This window comes from Corvus kubaryi, unplaced genomic scaffold (genome assembly GCF_017639235.1).
Source record: "Corvus kubaryi isolate FWS band 111438036 unplaced genomic scaffold, C.kubaryi_AGA036_p1.0 135, whole genome shotgun sequence".
Classification (NCBI taxonomy): domain Eukaryota; kingdom Metazoa; phylum Chordata; class Aves; order Passeriformes; family Corvidae; genus Corvus; species Corvus kubaryi.
In genome coordinates this window covers 2703051-2721701 of record NW_024580669.1, presented here as the reverse complement: position 1 = coordinate 2721701, position 18651 = coordinate 2703051, and the positions used below count along the sequence as shown (strand labels likewise).

The window sequence follows — 18651 nt, the reverse complement described above, 5'->3', positions numbered from 1 at the left end:
TCTCCTCCAGAGTGGCATTGCCCTCTGGCTCCTGAGGAGACAAAGCCTGTGGGCCTGGACAGCACCTTGTTCTTGAAACTCTCTGGCTTCTGGGGCTGGTCTCTTCACAGAGCAGTGCTTGGTGGCCATGCCAGCTTGCCTGTGGGTAGTTTGAGTACTTTTAAGGGTGGATGGCAGAGGGTTGATCTGCCCCAAGACTGTCTGGCTGCCTTAGGACTTCCTTCTTTTTTCCTTCCTGAGTTTTCTTGAATTGCTTCATCAAGAAGTTTTGGTTGTGCAGGAGCAGAAAAGAAAACATGGTCATGAAACCAGATACTGTGGAACATGCAAACAGCATGTGACACCTTCCATCAGGTGTGACAGTGCTGCAGAATCTCAAACAGAGACCTGCAATGAGCAACAGAGACCTGCAATGAGCAACAGAGACCTGTAATGAGCAACAGAGACCTGTAATGAGCGACTTCCAGCTCCATGGGGGCTCTGGATGGTGCCAGTTGCTAAGGATGACCGCTCCAGAGCCAGCTGTGATGGGACACATCGTATCACCACCTTCCTTCTGATGTGGACTGGCACCCCCTTGGATCTTGGTGGTGTTGTTTGTTTACAGTCCCTGCAGAAGGCTAGAGCAAAGGAATTGGTGAAGAGAAGGCTGCTTTTCCCACTGTCCCAAATGCCAGGTTTTGCACTGCCAGGCATGCATTATCTCAGTGCTGGGGCAGCCTGCATTTAGTTCACTCTGCTGTCATGAGTGACCACTGTGGAATCAATTACGCTCACCTTGCAAAGAAGATAAAACAATTTGGGTTGTCCAGAGAGATGTGTTTGCTCTGTGTGATGGCAGCCGTTTCCCATCAGCGCTGCTGGCTCTGTGTGAGAAGAGTCAAACCTAATTTATTGGTGATGATGAGTTAGAAATGTCAGGCTGCCTTGATCCTCTTGAGTTCCCATCAGGGCCAGTTGAAGCTGTCAGCATTCAACCCTTACAGTTTTGATGCTCTTAAGTTCAGTGCCTACATCTCGATTTGCCTTCCCAATTCTGCATAAAATGCTTAAGGGACTTTCTGCTTTTCAAGGGTTTTCATTTCGAAGGGCTGATAGTGGGGCTGTTTGGACTTACCCATTTTTGCAGGACTTTGGACATAAACAAAAGCAGTGTGTGCAGAGAGTTATCTCCTGGGTCTTGTATGAAGCCCAGTTGATCAAAATAATAAAGATGAGTATTCCTGGACTCCTTCATTAAATGAAATTCTGAGAGCTGCTCAAATCCAGCAGCTGAACTCTAGGAATATTTACCCCTATGCCAGACATCATCGCTTATTTATGAGGCTGCATTTCAAAGAAAGCCTTTTCATTGCAGTTGCTTTAGAAGACTGCCTTTCACTTGTGATAGGTGAGGCTGAGGTGTTTGAAATCTTCTTTGCCTCAGCCTTTGCTAGTGAAGGTTGCTCTCAGGCCTCCCAGGACCCTGATCCTGTTTGGGGGAGTGAAGTGTTACCCACAGTAAATGGAAAAGAATCCAAAGACACTGGAAGCAAACTGGGTGTGCACAAGTGCCTGGAAGCATTTGGGATGCAGCCAACTCTGCCTGGGAGAACTGGCCAATGTCATTGCAAGGCCACTCTCTGCCGTGTGGGGAAGTTGATGAGGATGAGGGAAGTTCCCTGATGTCTAGAAAAAGGCAATCATCACACCTGTCCTCAGGAGAAGGGCAAGAAGGAGGATCCAAGTAACTACAGGCTGTCAGCTTAACTTTCCTGGAAAGGTTATTAGCCAAATCCTCTTGGAAGCCGGTTCTGAGAACAGGTGGGACCTTTAGGGGACTGACAAGAACCAAAGGCTGAGTGATGAGGCAACTGGTTTGGGGTTGAGTTAAAAACAGTGGAAATTAATTTATGTTCATTTTTAACAAAGCTTTTCAAACCAGGACCAGTGGAATGACTTAAACCATGTATTTCTGTAATCGGGAGGAGACTTAATGAGACAAGGCCTTACAACCAGAGCATTCCAGTGCCCTTTCTGAATCCTGTCTTCAAGAGTACAAAGTGCCTCTGGATGATAAAACAGCTTTGAAGGAAGTTAAGTCCTAATGTTTGGCAGACTTTAAGGTAGTAAGACGGAACAAACTTACTGCAAAAGAGCAGAAAGGAGTTTTTGGTCCCCCAAAAGGAAATTGAGGCTTTTATCTACTGAGTTGTTCAAATTAGTCTCAAGAATTTTCAGAATGCCTTAGAATGAGCCTTTTGAAAATGAGGTTCTCAATGTTCTTGCTGTTTGAAGTGCCTTCAGCATGAGGCTTTCTGTGTCATCACACAGCAGTCCCTAACTGGAGCTCCTAGAAGACAGTATGTTCTTATGAACCTCTCATCTATTTTAGGAAGCTTCAGCAGAAGAACTCTATTGCAAAGTGCTGTTCATTTAATACTTCTGCTCATGGATCAGCAAGTGTATTTTTCATGAAAATAGTTACAGCCTTAAGGTTTTCTCTGAGTTTGGGATCTGAGGGCAGAGAACAGGAAAGAGGAAAGAAAGGTTCCTTTGGTTTTAGCTGAAAAATATTTTTTTTTAAAGAGCAGCAATTTCTAAGAAAACTCCTTGACACAGCAATTTTCCAAGTCTGCAGTGCTGCCATGCTATGCATGCAGATACTTGCTGCTTACAAGTGAGAAGACAGGAGCCCTGGTATAAAAACATAAATAGGAGTATCAGTAGTTGGTAACTTTTTGAGAGATGCTAATGGAAAAGGTTTTCTGACAAAGGAGCTCCTTCCACATGGCTGTCCTAGAAACAGCTCAGATTACATTTGGTGGTGCCTGCATTAAAAATCTTCAGTGTGTGAGGAATGTGGAAAATATTAGTAGAACCTGGTTGAAAGAGGTGCTGCCAAGACCAAAATTATGAAAAATATATTGCTGTGGCCAGTACTAACACCTTGGGTTATTGAGACTGATTGATGCAGTCATGGAGATCTCCATTTTGCCATCCTCTCTGTTAATTAAAATGTGTGTTGCATTCAAAGCAGACTATGAAATCAGTCAGTTGTTCATTTTCCTAGTTTCATCTTTTCCTTTCAGCAGGCACTGTAGTACAATGGGTCCTTCCTGGGCAGCCAAACACAATAGGAAGCACACAGTTAGAGAAAGTCAGCCATCCTTGAATAATACCCATCAGGCAGCTTTCTTAGCTTATAAGAAAGAAGATCAAGAGGCAATTTGATTAGAGTGCTTTTGCAGGGAAACAAAACCAGATGCAGTCTTTTCATCCTAGTGGTGAAAGTCAGAACAAGGACAAATAAATGTGAGTTAAATTCAGATGCATCCAGACATAAAATAAGGTGTAGGCACATGAGGTGTAGGTACAGGTGCTCCCTGTGCCGTGATTTTTCCAGTGTAGAGACCCTTGAGGCCAGTGCTTGTCTGGAAGTGCTGGTTTAGTCCAAGCAGAGTTATTTGGGTCCAGGTGAAAGCAGCACAGTGAAATCCTGCAGGCTGCCACTCACTGACCCAACGATCTGGGCTGTTGTTAAACTTAATGGCTCTTGGAGAAGTAATAAGTGCAGGAGTCTTTTCAAACACATTGAAAAGAAATGTAAAACTTTTATAAGTAGGTACATTTAAATGCCTGTGGCATTTGGTCTTTTTGGTATTAGGTATTGCCAAACCCTCCTCAGCCAGCCTGCCTCTGCAGCTGTTTCGTAGGGAAGCTGGGATCGTAACAGTGCTCTGTTCCTGAAAGGAACACTTCTCCCTTTTACATCATCTGTCCAGGTCTTTAAGGGTGTGTGAAAAGTTGGCTCATTAAGTCATTCATGCATTCAGGTGAATGAATCCAGGGTTGTCTTGGCACCAAATGGGGTATCAGAGTCAGCACCTTGCAGGAATGCTCGTTTAGGTTTTATGTTGAGGTGATAGTTTGGATTGCTGCCTGAGGATGGTTGGACTGGGCTGTTCTCAGACCCAAGTTTCATTTGGTTTTCCCCTTCATAACACTTTATGTGCCACAGTTTCAAACCCTTTTCCCACACCCCTTTGTTTCGGAAAGAGCTGTCTGAATGTTTTAACTCTCTGGTCACATTTTTATTTCACCACCTCCTCCTCTTCCTCTCCCATATCTATCAGCAGCTGCTAGGAAACTGCAGATCTTAATACAGTGATAAATGCTTTGTCTCATTTTTCCTGGTGACTGTATCTTTGTCTTTCCTTGCCTCCCATCCAGTAACCTTTCTTCCACTGTTGCTCCCTCTTTTCTTTCGTGTGTGTTACTTTTCCCTCCTCTGAGCACATTTATAATGCTACAGCACCGGCTGCACACGTGGTTGTCTCTTGTGTTGAATTCCTCAGGATGTGTAAGAGATGTTTTAAAAACCTTATCTCGCTGTTTACAACAGCTTGCTGCTGCTGTTTAATAAATTACAGGGATAATTGGTTTTCCAGGGTTCACATCTACATTGTAGTACAACAGGGATGTAACTGTATCTTTCTCAGCCATTTATCGCTCAGAAACACTTAGTATAAAACACCAAAATAAATGTTTTGGTAGCATAGCAAATTTGAGACAAACCTTTCATTTCAGGTTTCTGCTCCAAGCACTCCCTGTAGGAATCAGTTTTTAGGGCCTGTTGCTGCAGTCCTGTTAAATAACTCCAGAGGCTCCTGATGGGTTCCTCAGGTTTTGTAGTGCCCACGTCTGTGACTGGGGAAGTCATCTGGTCCTAGGGTGGCAGAGACTGTTGTTTCACTCAGATATTTCTTCACAATGATTATGTGTCCTGGTAGCCACGGCTGGCACCATGAGTCTTGGGGATTGTTGGAGCTGGAATGTGATATGGGAGCAGGAAAGATGGCAATGGAGAAGACCAAAAGTGCACTGGGGGCTTACAGAGTTCAGCACAAACACAGGATGGTGACCAGAAAGCTCTTCAAGGTGTATAAACATACGATCATGGGTCAGTATATGAAGAGAGACTGCATCCCTCTCCCAAAAGCTTTCCATCAGTTCATAATAAGGGCTTGCTTTCCTGTGTAGTATCCTCACCACGGCTGCTGAGGTTTTTTTCCTTCTCTTGCCCTATCTACAGATATATCCAGTGTGCACATGGATCCCTTCCCAAATCATGTCCACACCTTCAATTTATTTCACCCTTTCCTTCCTCGAGTCCATCTGAAATGCAGCCACTGAAAAAAGTAGACGTGTTCCGCCTGCATTCCCAAAAGAGACCCTCTCCCAAAAGTCCCTAGGGAGGATCTCTCCCTGGCAGAGGAAGAGTCTGGTCTGTAGCACCACAGGATTTTGCTGGATTGGTGACATGGGGTCTTGTACTACTCCCTAGGTACAGAGGGAAGACGTACAGGGCGACCGTGAAGATCGTGCGGACGTCGGACCAGGTGGCAGATTTCTGCAGGAGGGTCTGCGCAAAGCTCGAGTGCTGCCCCAACCTCTTCAGCCCTGTGCTGGTGGCCGAAGTCTGCCCTGAGAACTGCTCCATCCACACCAAAACCAAGTACAGTGAGTATTGGAAAAATCCCTCTTGGTGCTGGCTGGGAGCCAGAGAAGTGGGAGATGGTGTGTGGTGAAGAACAGGAGTTGTGTGATATGTTAATACTGACTAGGATTCATCTCATCTAAGAGCAATTATTTAATCCTGAGGCCACCACAGGTTCCCTTAGAATCCTGTACCAGAAAACTGCCCCATCTCACTCCATCCTACTATATCTCTTTGAAAGTCATAATTTTTTTAAAGCCTTGACTTTCTTTCTTATCTAAAGTTAACACAAGGATCACATAAAAAGGAACCTGCAGTGGGAAGCTGAGATTTAAACTTGCTACGTCTGAGAGGGCTTCATTAGGTGAGATGAATCCTCTTGGTAAAGATTTCTGGCATACACACCAGCACAGGCCAGTACCACAGTGCTGAGATGCTGGAAGATTTGGGAACACTGACTCCCTACTCAGTGTTTAATATTTAGACATGATCCTGCCTTTTCAGGAAGGCTGTTGTCAGGCATGTGTTCAGCACTTGTTGTTATCAATGTTACTGATACTGTTGGCTCTTAAACAGGTCAGGAAAGTGGAAGAGTGCTGTCCTTCTTCCACAAAGGTTGTAGAAAGCAGTATGATGGATTTAAAGCAATTCTCTTGTGTTTGGTGCCACAGTAGAAGAAGGGGTAGGCTTAGGGGGATACTGAGATCACTGAGGATGGGTCTCTGTAGAAGTCTACACCTGAGCTGGAGTCCTGGCTCCCACTGGTAGCAAATGGGGAGCTGGAGGAGTGCAGCTGGGGGAGCTCCAGCTGAGGTTGTCCCATCTCCAAGTTGATGGGTTTATGTGACTGGATTAATTTTTTCCTCTAAACTCCATTGATTTGTTGAAAGGCTCAGTTTAGTTACGAACTTTGGCATGGGTGCCAAGTGCCACTTTAGTTGTCCTGGGATACCCTATATGGTCAAGGGCAGAGTGTCTTTCATCCCCAAAACATGTCAGAAGGCATTTAACACAAGCATCTAAGAGTCTGAAAGGGGACACTCACATCCTTAATTTCAACTTGGGCCGCAAAATAGTTGAAAGCAATAAAAACCCATTCCTTTCTTCGTGATTGAAGGTAGCTGGCCCTCTCCCCTTTCTGCTGAAAACATTAGCAAGTGGAAGGGTGTCTGAGACTGTTACCTCACACAGAACTGCATGGGATCAAATCTGGAACTTGTTGGCCTGTGTCCCTCCAAATCACTGCTCAGCTCTGCCTAAACACATACTGTTAAATTCTGAAGTCTTCGTTCATCATCAATAAATCTGGATACATAACAGCTGTAACACCCTATGCTAGTCCAACATGGCATCTTGTGTTTATGCTGGACTTTTTTTTTCCAAATCAATGTATTTTAAAGTTTAAATTGTACCTAGAATACATTCCTGAACCTGTAGCAAGGAAGCAAGGCAAGGTTCCTTCTTTTGGTGGTTAAAGTTTTTAATGGGCATTGTGCTTCGTTTCTCCAGCTTATTACTATGGGAAGAGGAAAAAAATCATTAAGCCACCAATTGGGGAAAATAACAACACCAAAAGTGGCCATGTCAAGCCAGCCAGACGCAGAAAGAGGCGGAAATCCATCTTTGTGCAGAAGAAAAGGAGGTCTTCAGCTGTGGATTTGAATGCTGCAGCCTCTGCAGAGGTTTGTGTTGCTGGGATAAATCAGCAAAAACCCTTTGGGGCTTCTTTTTGTCCCCCATTCTGCATTTTCCTTTTGGGGGGCTTCTCAGCACACCTGAACATTTCTAGTTTCTGTTTTGAACCCTTCCTTGCTCCTCTGTTCTTCTAAGGTCAGACTGGTTTTATTGGGGCACTTCGGGGATTTTTACCTGGTCCGTTTCAGAAGTAGCAAGCAGATTTTTTGCTCCCACCTTCCCAATGCTCATTGGTTGACATGCTGCCTAATACATCTTTGTTTTATTTCCTTCCTTGAAAGCAGGCAGATGAGTCTGTTAGATGCTTTGCATAGCATTTAGCAGAGTGAAGGAGCTCTGTGATCCATGTCTAAGAGCTCTAAGTATTATAATAAATAATGATAGCTCATGAGCCATTGTGGTTTGAAGGAATTTTATTTTTTCGTTAACTATTTGTCATATTTTTTGGCTCACGACATCAAGCCTTAGCATACAAGCAAATGGTTTGTGTCCCAGATACACAGAATTTGAGGGCTCAGTCTTTCCACTCTGCTGTGTGATGCGACAGGGTCTGAGCATCAGCAAAGATTCATCTCCAAATTAAACCTGGAATAGACTTAGTTCTGTGTGGGCTGTTTCTGGGGGCTTTTCCCATGGTAGCAATAACAAGGTTCATGTGTGGTTTCCCTTCCTCAGCTGAGTGCCAGTGATTGCTGCTTTGTGCAATGTGAAATAAAACTGGTTTACTTAAATTCCCTCTACTTCAACTAGAGTAAGGTATTTTATTCAGCTTTCCGTTGATTGCCTTCATCTTCACGGCTTGGTCCTCATTCAGGTGTAGTTCTGCTTCATTTCCTTAGATTATACCTGCTTCAGAGGAACTTAAACTTATGTTAAGCCTAAATCAACCATTAGCAAAGTTTTTCAACCTTTCAGCCAGTACAACTATCTTTGTCTAAATTGCTCTTTCACTCAGTACCTGAGCATACAGCTTTGGGTGCCTGCTCACACTTGGATCAGAGCTAAGCTGTCAAAGCTGTTTGGGCAACTCGTGTATATAAGGTTCAAAATGCACGGTTTCCATCAGCTGGTGTGTGCTTGCAAGCTCTGTGTGACAGAAGTAACAAGAATCTGGTGTAATACTTTAAATGGACCTTTGGGCTTCACCTCCAGCAGTTCAGTGTTGGGCTGAAAGCAGGGAAATCTGGGTGAAATCCTCTGTCCTGAGTTTTGCAGAATTGTCACTAGAAGAGTGCTATCTTGAACATGTAGATATTTACAAAAGGCACCAAAATTTCCCTTTTTTCAGGACCAATAACACCCAAACCAATTTGAAGCAATGTGAAGGTTTAAAGTCAAGCCTGTTTCTGGTCTTACTTCATTTCAATCAACCTGAATTTCATTTTATCCTCGTAGTATTTTCCATTTCTCCTCCTGTGCATCTGCAGCGCCACAGGTTTTGAGATACCAGCCCAAGAGAGGAACATTTCATGCCGGATGAGTTATTGCTGTTGACCTTTAGCTAGGAGGAGAAAAAGGATTTTCTGCCACGTACTTTTTTTCTTCTATGTTTTGTAACAAACCTAAATCGAGGGCTAATTCACTTAGCGCTGTAATGAAAACGAGGTAATTCAGTTAAAATAAATGTTACCCCGGACCAGCATGACCATGGGAATGCAGTTTGACCCCGTGCCTTTGGATTTGCTGCTGTATCCATCTCCTGGATGCTGTTTCTCTGTGCAGGAGAGCGAGGACGACGAGCCGGACGCGATGGAGGATGAGACGGGGAGCGAGGAAACGAGCTCGGAGCTGCGGGATGACCAGACGGACACATCCTCAGCCGAGGTGCCCTCCACCAGGCCCCGGCGAGCGGTCACCCTGCGGAGCAGCACCGAGCAGGACAGGCCTCCTCCCACGGAGAGAGCCCGCCGGAGCCGGAGACCCCAGCCCCACGCCTACAGCGAGGCAGAGAAGGGCACGCAAGCCAAGGAAGTGAGTGTGTCCCGTTTCATAGCAGAAGTCCTCCTAAATTCACCTTCAGGGCCAAACCTCCCTGGCCTGAGGGGGGTATCCCTGCCCTGGTTCTCCACAGAATGTAGTTTGCTTTATGAAAACTTTCCTCCTTTTTTTTTTTTTTTTATTTTATTTCTATTTGCAGGAAATTAAGCAAGAAGAGGAAGAGAAGCTTGTCCTGGACAGTAACCCACTGGAGTGGACTGTGACTGATGTCGTGAGGTTTATTAAACTCACTGACTGTGCACCCCTTGCCAAAATATTTCAGGAGCAGGTAGGAGTCCTTTTGTCACTTGTCCCTTTGTGTCTGTGGTGCCTGTTCGTGTAACAGCACATCCCACCTTGCTGGCTGGGCCTGGGGCTTTGGTAAAGAGATCGTGACCAGACTTCAGATCCATCAGGCCAAGTTATAACACCAGTTTTGGCAAGGCATGTAAACCCTTAGGAATTTGAGTCAGAGCCTTGCCAGATCCTCAGAGAGTCCAGAAACTCAATAGCCTTGTGAAAAACCCTTGGGGAAAGCAGGTTTGGTCGTTTCATGCCAAGGTCCGTGGTGCCATACTGGTGTCCCGTAGGTAGGAACCTCAGTGTAAAAACAGGTAATGGCTGCCTGGCACATACCAGCCTTTCTCCTGGCCACATGGCTTGCATCCTGTTCTAAAATACTGGCCTGGGAAGTAGAAGAGTGCTGCTTGAAGCCAAAGCTGGCTGTCTGAATTTTGCCATTAACACCTAGATGCCTCTAGTGTGTAGGTACCCCATTCCTAGCTATGTTCCTCTGAAGATCTGCCAGTCAGGCCTTGGATGACCTAAACTTAGGAGATGCCAATCTTCTCCCCGTTAAGGAGATAGGTTTGCAGGAGCAGAAGCCAATGTTCTTCATCTCAAGCCAGTGTGAGCATGTAAAATTTTTATGGAAAAAGCCATTCCTTGGCTAATGAGTAGCAGCCACTGCTGAGGGTAAAGGGCAGCACTAACGAGCCATAGTTAGGAAGAAGTAAGTGTGGTTAATTAGTCAGTGGTGTGGCCAACTGCTCATTGAACTATTACTGATTCTTCACCATGGATAACTCCAGCTGCTGTGGCTGGGAGAAGGTGGAGGGTGAGTTGGAGCGAGTGCAGCTCTCCAGAGCAGGATGCTGCAGTTGCTGTGTCACAGCGAGCTCCAGCCATTTGTTAACCAGCCTGGAACAACGCCAGGGCGTGGAGGCCAACCCTGTCTCTCCTTTGCCAGAGAGTTTTATAGGGACTTGAATCAAACACAGATGGCTGGAGCTTTTCCTTGTGAAGCTCTGGTGCAATGGGCCATGCCATCAGCCTTCAGTGGAGGATGAACCTGAGCTGCAGACAGTCCTGATCAAAGCAGCACTTCAAGTGTCTAAATCCTCCTTGTGTTCAGTGCTGCCTAATCAGGGCTGTCCTGAGGAGTTTATGTTGGCTGTGAGTTGCTGTGCACAGGCTCTGATCTTCCCTAAGGGGTAAAAAGCAGTTTTGTGGCCTGATCATCATCTCAGTCCATTAAAGAATTAAGAGAACTCAATCTCTTTATTAAGAAGAGGATCATAAAGCCAACAGTAGTCCCCAGTAAAATTGCTCATCTGGGGTACTGGTTCATGGAGCTATGCCTGAGGGAAGGAGATGACCTGCAGAGGTCCTTTCCAGCTTACACTATTCTGGGACTGTGGGGCATTAGAGATTGCAAGGGCTCTGGGCAGTCGGGGCTCCTCTTTCTTGGTCATTCAGCAGGGGAACAGGGCAGGTCCTGGGTGGACCTGGGGACAGGGCATGGAGCAAGGCAGACACAAACCTGTGCTGAGCAAATTGTGGGCCAGAGGAGGTGGGGAAAGGGTCTGACTTGACAGTGGGACCAGCATCAGTTTCTCCATTCAGCTCCCTCCTCTGTCTCTGCAGCCTGCCCCTTGTTTCAGTTCCTCAGGCATGAAATGGGACTGTCCAGATGTCTGTGGACTCTGCAGAGGTTCTTTAGGTGATCCCTCATTTCAACAGCTGTGAGGCTTTTCCCAGACTGGGGGTTAAGGTGAGAACCTATGAAGAGACCCAAGACAACTTCTGAAAAAACATGTGTCTCAGGGAAGGGAGATGGGCAGCGTCAGAGCGGGACAAAAAAGCTGAGGACAAAAGGACTGAATTTTTAGGGCAAACTTCCCTTCTTGTTCCTCCAAACTCACTTACACATTCTGCCCTCCAGGGTCCACAGACAAATCCATTTTCCCTGTGTTTCTTTCCCCAGGACATCGATGGCCAGGCCCTCCTGTTGTTGACGCTGCCCACGGTGCAGGAGTGCATGGAGCTGAAGCTGGGTCCAGCCATCAAACTGTGCCACCAGATCGAGCGAGTAAAAGTTGCTTTCTATGCACAGTATGCCAACTGACTGCAGTTCTCTGTTCCTTCCTGTCCTCCTCCTTGTTCCCTGTCTTTTTTTAACATCTCAGCTTGTTCAAGAGATTTTCTTCCCCCATATCCTTTTTCTTTTCTGAGAGCAAGTGGAATTGGAAGCACTGGGAATTAACCCATAGCGGGGAAGAAAAACACAAAAGAAAACTAGCAACAAATGGAACTAATTTTTCTGTACTTGTAAAGCACATGGAAGGACTGCTAGCATCTCTTCTCCTGAGCCTCTCCAACCCATTGCCCAGTGGTGCAAGGCCAGCACGGATCAGGTGGTTTGTCACCAAACCAAACCTACCAGTGGCAGACACATTCCCTAGGAGAAGGGTCAGACGTTCCCAGATGGTGATGCTTTGTCTAGGACAATTTCTGGACATGAACATTTCTTTTAGATAACTCTGACACTCTTCTTTCATATTGAAATGTAAGTGATCATTTGTAGCATTACCTGGGGTTTAACTGCAAATTTGATCTTGGTGATCAATGGGCTTTTTTTTTTTCTTTTCTTCCACCTCTCTTGTTTTACAAAAGGAAAAAGTGTTACACCAGGCTACACTGGTAATTCCTGAGTCAGTTTTGAAAGGGGACTCAACCCATGGTCTCTCTGGTATCAAAGTTGCAGTGAACTGACAGGGGTGACACAGGACCTGGTGGGGCAGCAGCACATCCTGAGCCACGCTGGCTCTGCACAATCAGCTGAGTATCTCTGTGATGGGATCTGTACAACGCTGCATTCTTGTACAGGAACATGAAGGCTTTCAACCTGACTTCTAGCCATATGGTGACAGCAGACTGGGATCAGGGACTCCTGCTTACCCCTGTGCTCAGAAGAACCTACTGACCAACACCAGTCTGCACCTGCTGCGTTCTCCTTCATTGGTTTCCTTCTTAAATTCTTTGGAGAAGAGAAGCAACCTTGAGAAATAAATACTCTGGAATAGATCTAAATCTTGCCCATCGAGTGTGTTAGGCAAGAAGCATTGACTCTCTTTGCTATGCATCACTTGGGAATTCCTAGCTGGTCTTTCAGTGAGTTTCCTGATTTGCCACTGAGGAATGGGATGGGTGCAACTGCTGCAGGCTGGACCAGATGCTGAGACATTCATCAGAAATGTTCTTACATGGGAGATGGACAGGACTGGATCTGTTCTCAGCTGTTGTTTTGTACTGAAGATCTTGTTCAAGTTTTAATCCGTTCAAGGGAGTATTAGTTGCCTCTGCATCAAATGGTGGGCTTTTGTTCTTCAGAAGTCCAGGAACATGGTTCTGTAGCGGGGCAGATATTAAAAAAACCTGGGTTTTAGACTGGATTTCCTGCTGACAGTAGCAGTGAAATGGGTCACTGCAACTGGTTTGAGAACTACTTTGGATCCTTCTCAGGGTCCCCTAAAAATGTTGCTCCTTGTTTCACCTCTGAAAGACAGAAGGATTGCACCCAGCAAAGTGAGAGCACAGCTGAGAAAATCAGGGAGGCTGCTTCTCCCATTTCCTCCTTGCTTCAGCCCAGTCCTGGTGTTACAGCTGTCAGCAGGAGACAGCTCCTGGGAGGATTCTGTCAGGAGAACTGGCGCATGAGGACATTCCAAGGAAGGGAAGCAGAAAGGCTATTTGCTGAACAGCGTTCCAGCACCAATCCTTTACTCGTCACATCCAGCTTCTTTTGCTGCTCTGATGGTCTTGGAGTTTCTGGCCTCTGGGATTTGTCAGAGACATTTAATGCCTTCTGGGACACACTGCAAAAATGTCATTTTTTGTCTCCATCAGCCTTGTAACTGTAGATATTCCTATGGCAGCTAATTCCTCGTGGAGGCACAATCGGGGAGCAGACACACACAGACTCTGAGAGCAGCCAGCTCTAGTCCTGGCCAAGCAGGGAATGGGTGAAGCATAGAGCCAAGAACATGGGAATCTTTACTGATTGTTCAGGGAAGTTTAATCATATTGAAAACTCGAACTATTAAACAACAAAAAAAAAGTTCTAATTTTACCTTGAGCTGGCTCTTTTATTTCCACAGGTTTCTCTCTCCTCACCATTTGTCTTTCACTTTACTGTTCATCAGTGTTGCCTCATTTATCACTCTCTGTCCTTTCAGAGAAGTTGATAAGCTAAATCTTTATGCTAAAATTACCTTGGGTGGTAAATGCTTTACTGTTTATTTTTAGTCTGCAGGTTGGAAAGAGATATGGGATTGGGGTACTGTTGTCTGTTGCATTGATTGCTTTTCAGAAAAGCTGGAGCTGAACTTCTTTGGCCGTTTCTTACACAAGTGGAGAATGGTTGGTGTGTGGTTTAACTGGACAATGTGCTCAGATTGAGCAGAGATCAGAAGGAACTAATCACTCTTGCCTAGACTTCATTTAAATTCTGGAACATCAGTAAAGCTTTGGAGTAATGTATTTCAAAGGAGATGATGGAAATCCTATCTTGCTAGGGTAAAATGCCACTTTACTTTGCAAAGTGGAAGTATAAACCACTGTAAGTTTGGGGGTGTTTTTGGTCCAGACCTGATTGATTGTAAGTTAAATTCAGAGCTGCTCCAGCTTCACAGATACACGAATGACAGTGGTGAAGCCACATCTTCTCGCCTCCCTGTCCTGAATTTGGCACCTAGGCCTGAAGTTTATTGTGTTATCAGCTGCAAAAGGCCACTGCTGTGAAGTGCTGAACTCATGGTTATCCAAGGCCGTTGCCAAGGGCTGGGGAGCAGCCCTGCTGTTGGATGCTGACCTTCAGCACACTGACACAGAAGGCTTTGCAGGTGTTACTGGACTCTCTTTGGGCATAGGACCAAAGATAGGCATTTTTGGAACAAAAAGAGGGGGCTGAAGAGTGTGTGGTGCCTGCCCATCGTCATCTGCACTGGCTTCTTTGGAGCTTGCGCTCATCAGGCTGAACAGGTCCATGGGCAGGTCCCTGCTCCTTTCACAACCTTTGCCTTGAGAGTATCAGCCAATTCCCACTTTGCAGGCCCAAAGCATCCATCTCTGAATTGAATGAAATCAATAACTTAAGGAATGTCCATGATTCCCTGGCTGGTTGTCCTGCCTTCCTCCTGCTGTCATGGATGCTCTTCAAGAAAAGTGGTCTTTGGTTTCAGGGCTTCTCTTCCTTTTTCAGTTCACAAACACAGCTCCCATCCAGACTCTCATTTTTTAACTCAGTGCCAGGATGACCAAGCCCTGGCTTTTCCTACCTCTCAGAGGCATGAAGTCCTCTCAGCTCTGAGAGGGATTTCAGGGTCTCCAGCTCTTTTGTGTTACCTATATTCCATAATCCTTGATAGTTTGGTCCTGCAGGGTGCAGAAACTGCCTAAAAATGCTGTGTGCCCTCAGGAAACACCAAAATCCAAGCACACCCTGTCCTTAGTGAAGTATCCAGTAGGTACATGTCCTAGCTGAGATGGCCTGACCCACACTGCCAGAGGTATTTGGATACTTGCTGAGATGTACACAGTTTGTAAGTGGGACACCTAAACTCCTTTATTTTACTCTGGGCAAACAGCTAATTTGCCTTAACCTGGAAAGTCGCCATTCCTTGGCTTTGACCTTCGGCCTTTTGCAGTCCCAGTTGTGTGGTGTCCCTGTCTCAGCCCTCTGAAGGCAAACCAGGCAATGCTGGGCTGCCATCATCAGCATTCAGTCACCTTAAAGCCTGCCTTGGTCTTGTCAGGGCACAGAATGGAATTTGGCAGAGCTGCTGTGCTGTGTCCGTGTTTCAGACGCTCCGTACAATCAGGGCACTTCAGATACTTTCTGCTTTCCTGGTGCAGTGCATCTGGAAAATGATGAACTCAGAGTGTTCCTCTCATTTCCAAATTCAAGTGCCAAAAGAGAAGAACATGCTGCGACTGAACTCCATTAAAACCAGCTTTATTGCACGTGGATAAGTACGGTCCCAAGGGCTCCATTTTGGTGCTAAGATAATGTCACGCTGTATTTTCCATCGCTTGGGATTGCAAAGCTGATTCCTTATTCCAGGAAATACTTTCTGTAATCTGCAACATCTTGAACGTTAGGATTTTTTTTTTCTTGTGACTGTACACTTTCTAACTTTGATACACTCAAAAAATACCCCTTCACCCACAATCCTGTGAGTTTTGGAGATGTTTTATACAGTATATTCATGTAAAAATTCTTTCAAAATGTGGATGCATGTATATTTTCCTCTCAATAATATTCTTCATCGCATCAGCTGACCCAGAACTAACGGAATCTGTTACTCAGGATTTGATCCAGAAATAACTGAGGTTAGCATTAGGGCCCTCACTGATGTGTGGGCTGTGGGACCAAATCTTCACCAATTTCTCTCACAGAAGTCAAAAAGTCTGTGCTTAATTAACAGAAAATTTAAATGCCTCCTTCTCCTAGAAGGCAGAAATGCAGCTGCAATCTGCCAGGCATCACAAGAGAGGGCTCATGTCCTTAGGTGCTCATGAACTCACAGTAAAGGAGCAGAGGCCTTTAATGGTCTCATTTATTCTTTGGTACAATACTCCAGCAAGAAGTGTAGATGGTGTTAATGGCTGCATGTAGAATATGAGCCAGTCATCAAAGATGAGAATTTTATAGCCCAGCAGTCCTTTAAATGTCAGCTGTCCTGCAGGAGAAGAGTGGTTTTGCAGGGGTTTGGTGCCATGCACAGGAATTCTCTCACAGATGTGAACTGCACAAACCTGGGTCATAGTTACAAATACTTGTGGCCTTTTTTTGGTTTTTTTTTGTCTATTGTGTTAATTTTTACAGTGAAAAAGGTAAGTCTTGATGACTGCCAGGGATGTGGGAGAGGGGAGAGGGGGCTTCAGGAAGGAAAGAAGCTGGAGTTCTGGGTTTGAGGTGTCTTTGTGGAGAGGGACCTCTCACAACAGAAGCACAGCTGGGGTCTGTGAGCATCATTCCTGAAAGCTTTTCTTTTCACAGCAGAGATGGTTTTTGAGTCCCAGCAGGGGCCAGGTGAGAGGAGGGAAAGAAGCTGGCAACAGACTCAGTTCTTCAATACTGAAAGGTTCTAATTATGTTTTCCCTGTGGAGGTACAGAAATTTGGCTCAGATGTCTCTAGGCTCCTTGGCTGGATAGAAGGGAAAATCAGTCTGTCTTGTACCTAATTCCTGTGTGTCTTCTGGGGTTAGGGGGCTGAAGACTGTTGTCTTGCACCTTCCAGACCTCCATAGGAAATACCAGGCTAAAACTTGAGCTGTCTCCCACAGGAAAAGGCGACATTGCCCTGGGTTCAGGTTGTGGATCAGTGTTCTGGTGTGACAGGATGAAAGTGCTCATTGCCAGGGCACCCCACCTGCTTCTTGTGGCTCCAGCCTCACTGGAGATGATGGACATATAAATGCCCATAATTTATACATTGTACATGTGTGCATTCCATTTCCCAGTCCCTCTTCTGCCAGACCTGGTCAGGGTGTGCCAACACATGCAGTTACTCCAGCAGCCTTTGCCTTCAGGGATGTGCTTGCTGGAAGACTCCTTGGGAATGGTACCATGACACTTCCACATGCACAGGCAGGGGTGTCCTGTGTGGACCAAGAGAGGTGAAAGTCTCAAATGCAGCCTTGGAGGGGAGTTGAGTCTTTTCATGTGCCTTGTGTAGGACAAGGCAAGCGCTTAAACCCTCCTGTCTCTCACGGAACAGCAGGAATTTGCTCCACAACCAGCAGTTATGCTCCATTCGTGGTGGTGCACGTTGGAAAACTTCGAATTGTTTTGCATTCCAGTTTGTACTGAAGGTTTTGACTCCCAAGTTTGTGTACATAATCCCGTTGGTGTGTTGATACGTATGTGCGTGTATATATATGTATATATATGTGCGTGTATATGTATGTGTATATATATATACATATAAATCAATCAATGCTGGTGTTTTTACTTTTTAAAGTTCCCAGGGCGAAGGGCATGTTGTCAGTTTGCTGTAAGATTCTATTCTGTATATATGTTTTCATGTAAATAAGTGAAAATCTATATTCAGAGTTATATTTTAATTTTTATTCAGAATGAAATCCCTTTTTACTTGAAACAGTTGTAAGCCACGTTGTTAATAAAGTAACAATAAGTCATTTATCTCTCCAGGGTGGTTTTTTTTGCTTGACAGGGCTGTGTTTTGATGTATCTGTGTGTCCAAGCTGCCTGGATCAGTTTCGCCTTCACTGAGCCCCCAAACTTCAGAGGTACAGCACAGCCTCCCTGATGCCCTTCATAGATGCCAAAAGTTTGGATTTATGTGTCTGGAAGTTCTTCCCAGAAGCAGGATGTGAAACAAGGAAGATGGTGAGTGGTGAGGGGAGGCAACAATCCAAGGAGTTTTTAGGAAAGTGAAGGGAGGAGGGTGAAAGGAATGAAAATAATCCAGTGAGCAACAGGCAAAGGAGAATGTAGTGACAGAGGAGTCAGTGGTGGCAGGACAAGAGTTACAGCAGGGCCACAGCACATGGAGTAGGGAGGCAAAAAATAAAACTTCCCCAGGTGCACAGCAGCCATTGGACATGGGGGAAGCTATCCTGCAGTGGGGAAAAAGCTGTGGATTCATTCCAAAGGGTGGGCTTCAGACATACCCGCTTTGCCAGGCAAAACCTTGTGTTACGTGTCTCGTGTGGTGTTTTCCCTGCAGTTACAGGCTGTGAAATGAGTTTAAATTCCAGCTTTGCAAGTCCTGTCACCTTTCACACCTTTTTATGGCATCCTGAATCCTGCTGTGAAGGTCTCTGTGAGTTGGACTAGCTTGGCTACCATGCATTTGTCACTGGTCTCATCACTCATCCCCTCTGCCCCAGTGGAAGCAGGGTGGTGCACACCCCGACAGGACCCACTGATGTGTGCATGGGAGAGAGTGAGCACAGAGTCCACAGAATTGGCTAACAAGTGTTTGGATGACTCTTGGTTTTGTTTTTGCTCCATCACTCCTATTTAGATGCCTCTTGTGGATACAGTAAAAGAGGAGAAACAAAATTTCTCCCTCTGTGTTCCACCATTTCTCCGATTCATCAAGACCAGCTATTTTCTGTCAGGCAAAAACACAACCATGGGCAAGCAAGTGGGGCTAGGGTGACTTACAAAGGGATCAAGCCACTGCAA

At 45.5% G+C, this 18651-nt stretch overlaps 1 protein-coding gene across 3 annotated transcripts in view; it reads left to right on the top strand.

Moving 5' to 3' along the window:
- Window positions 1–17636, top strand: part of SFMBT2 (Scm like with four mbt domains 2) — a 105626-nt gene extending 87990 nt beyond the window's left edge. For all 3 annotated transcript variants that reach the window (XM_042052650.1, XM_042052641.1, XM_042052659.1), the window contains 5 exons: window positions 5327–5502; window positions 6989–7161; window positions 8897–9145; window positions 9312–9440; window positions 11418–17636. In XM_042052650.1, the coding sequence (XP_041908584.1) occupies window positions 5327–5502; window positions 6989–7161; window positions 8897–9145; window positions 9312–9440; window positions 11418–11558 (868 nt within the window). In that variant the 3' untranslated portion in view covers window positions 11559–17636. The remainder of the gene's footprint in view (window positions 1–5326; window positions 5503–6988; window positions 7162–8896; window positions 9146–9311; window positions 9441–11417) is intronic.
- The last annotated feature ends 1015 nt before the right edge of the window (window positions 17637–18651 follow it).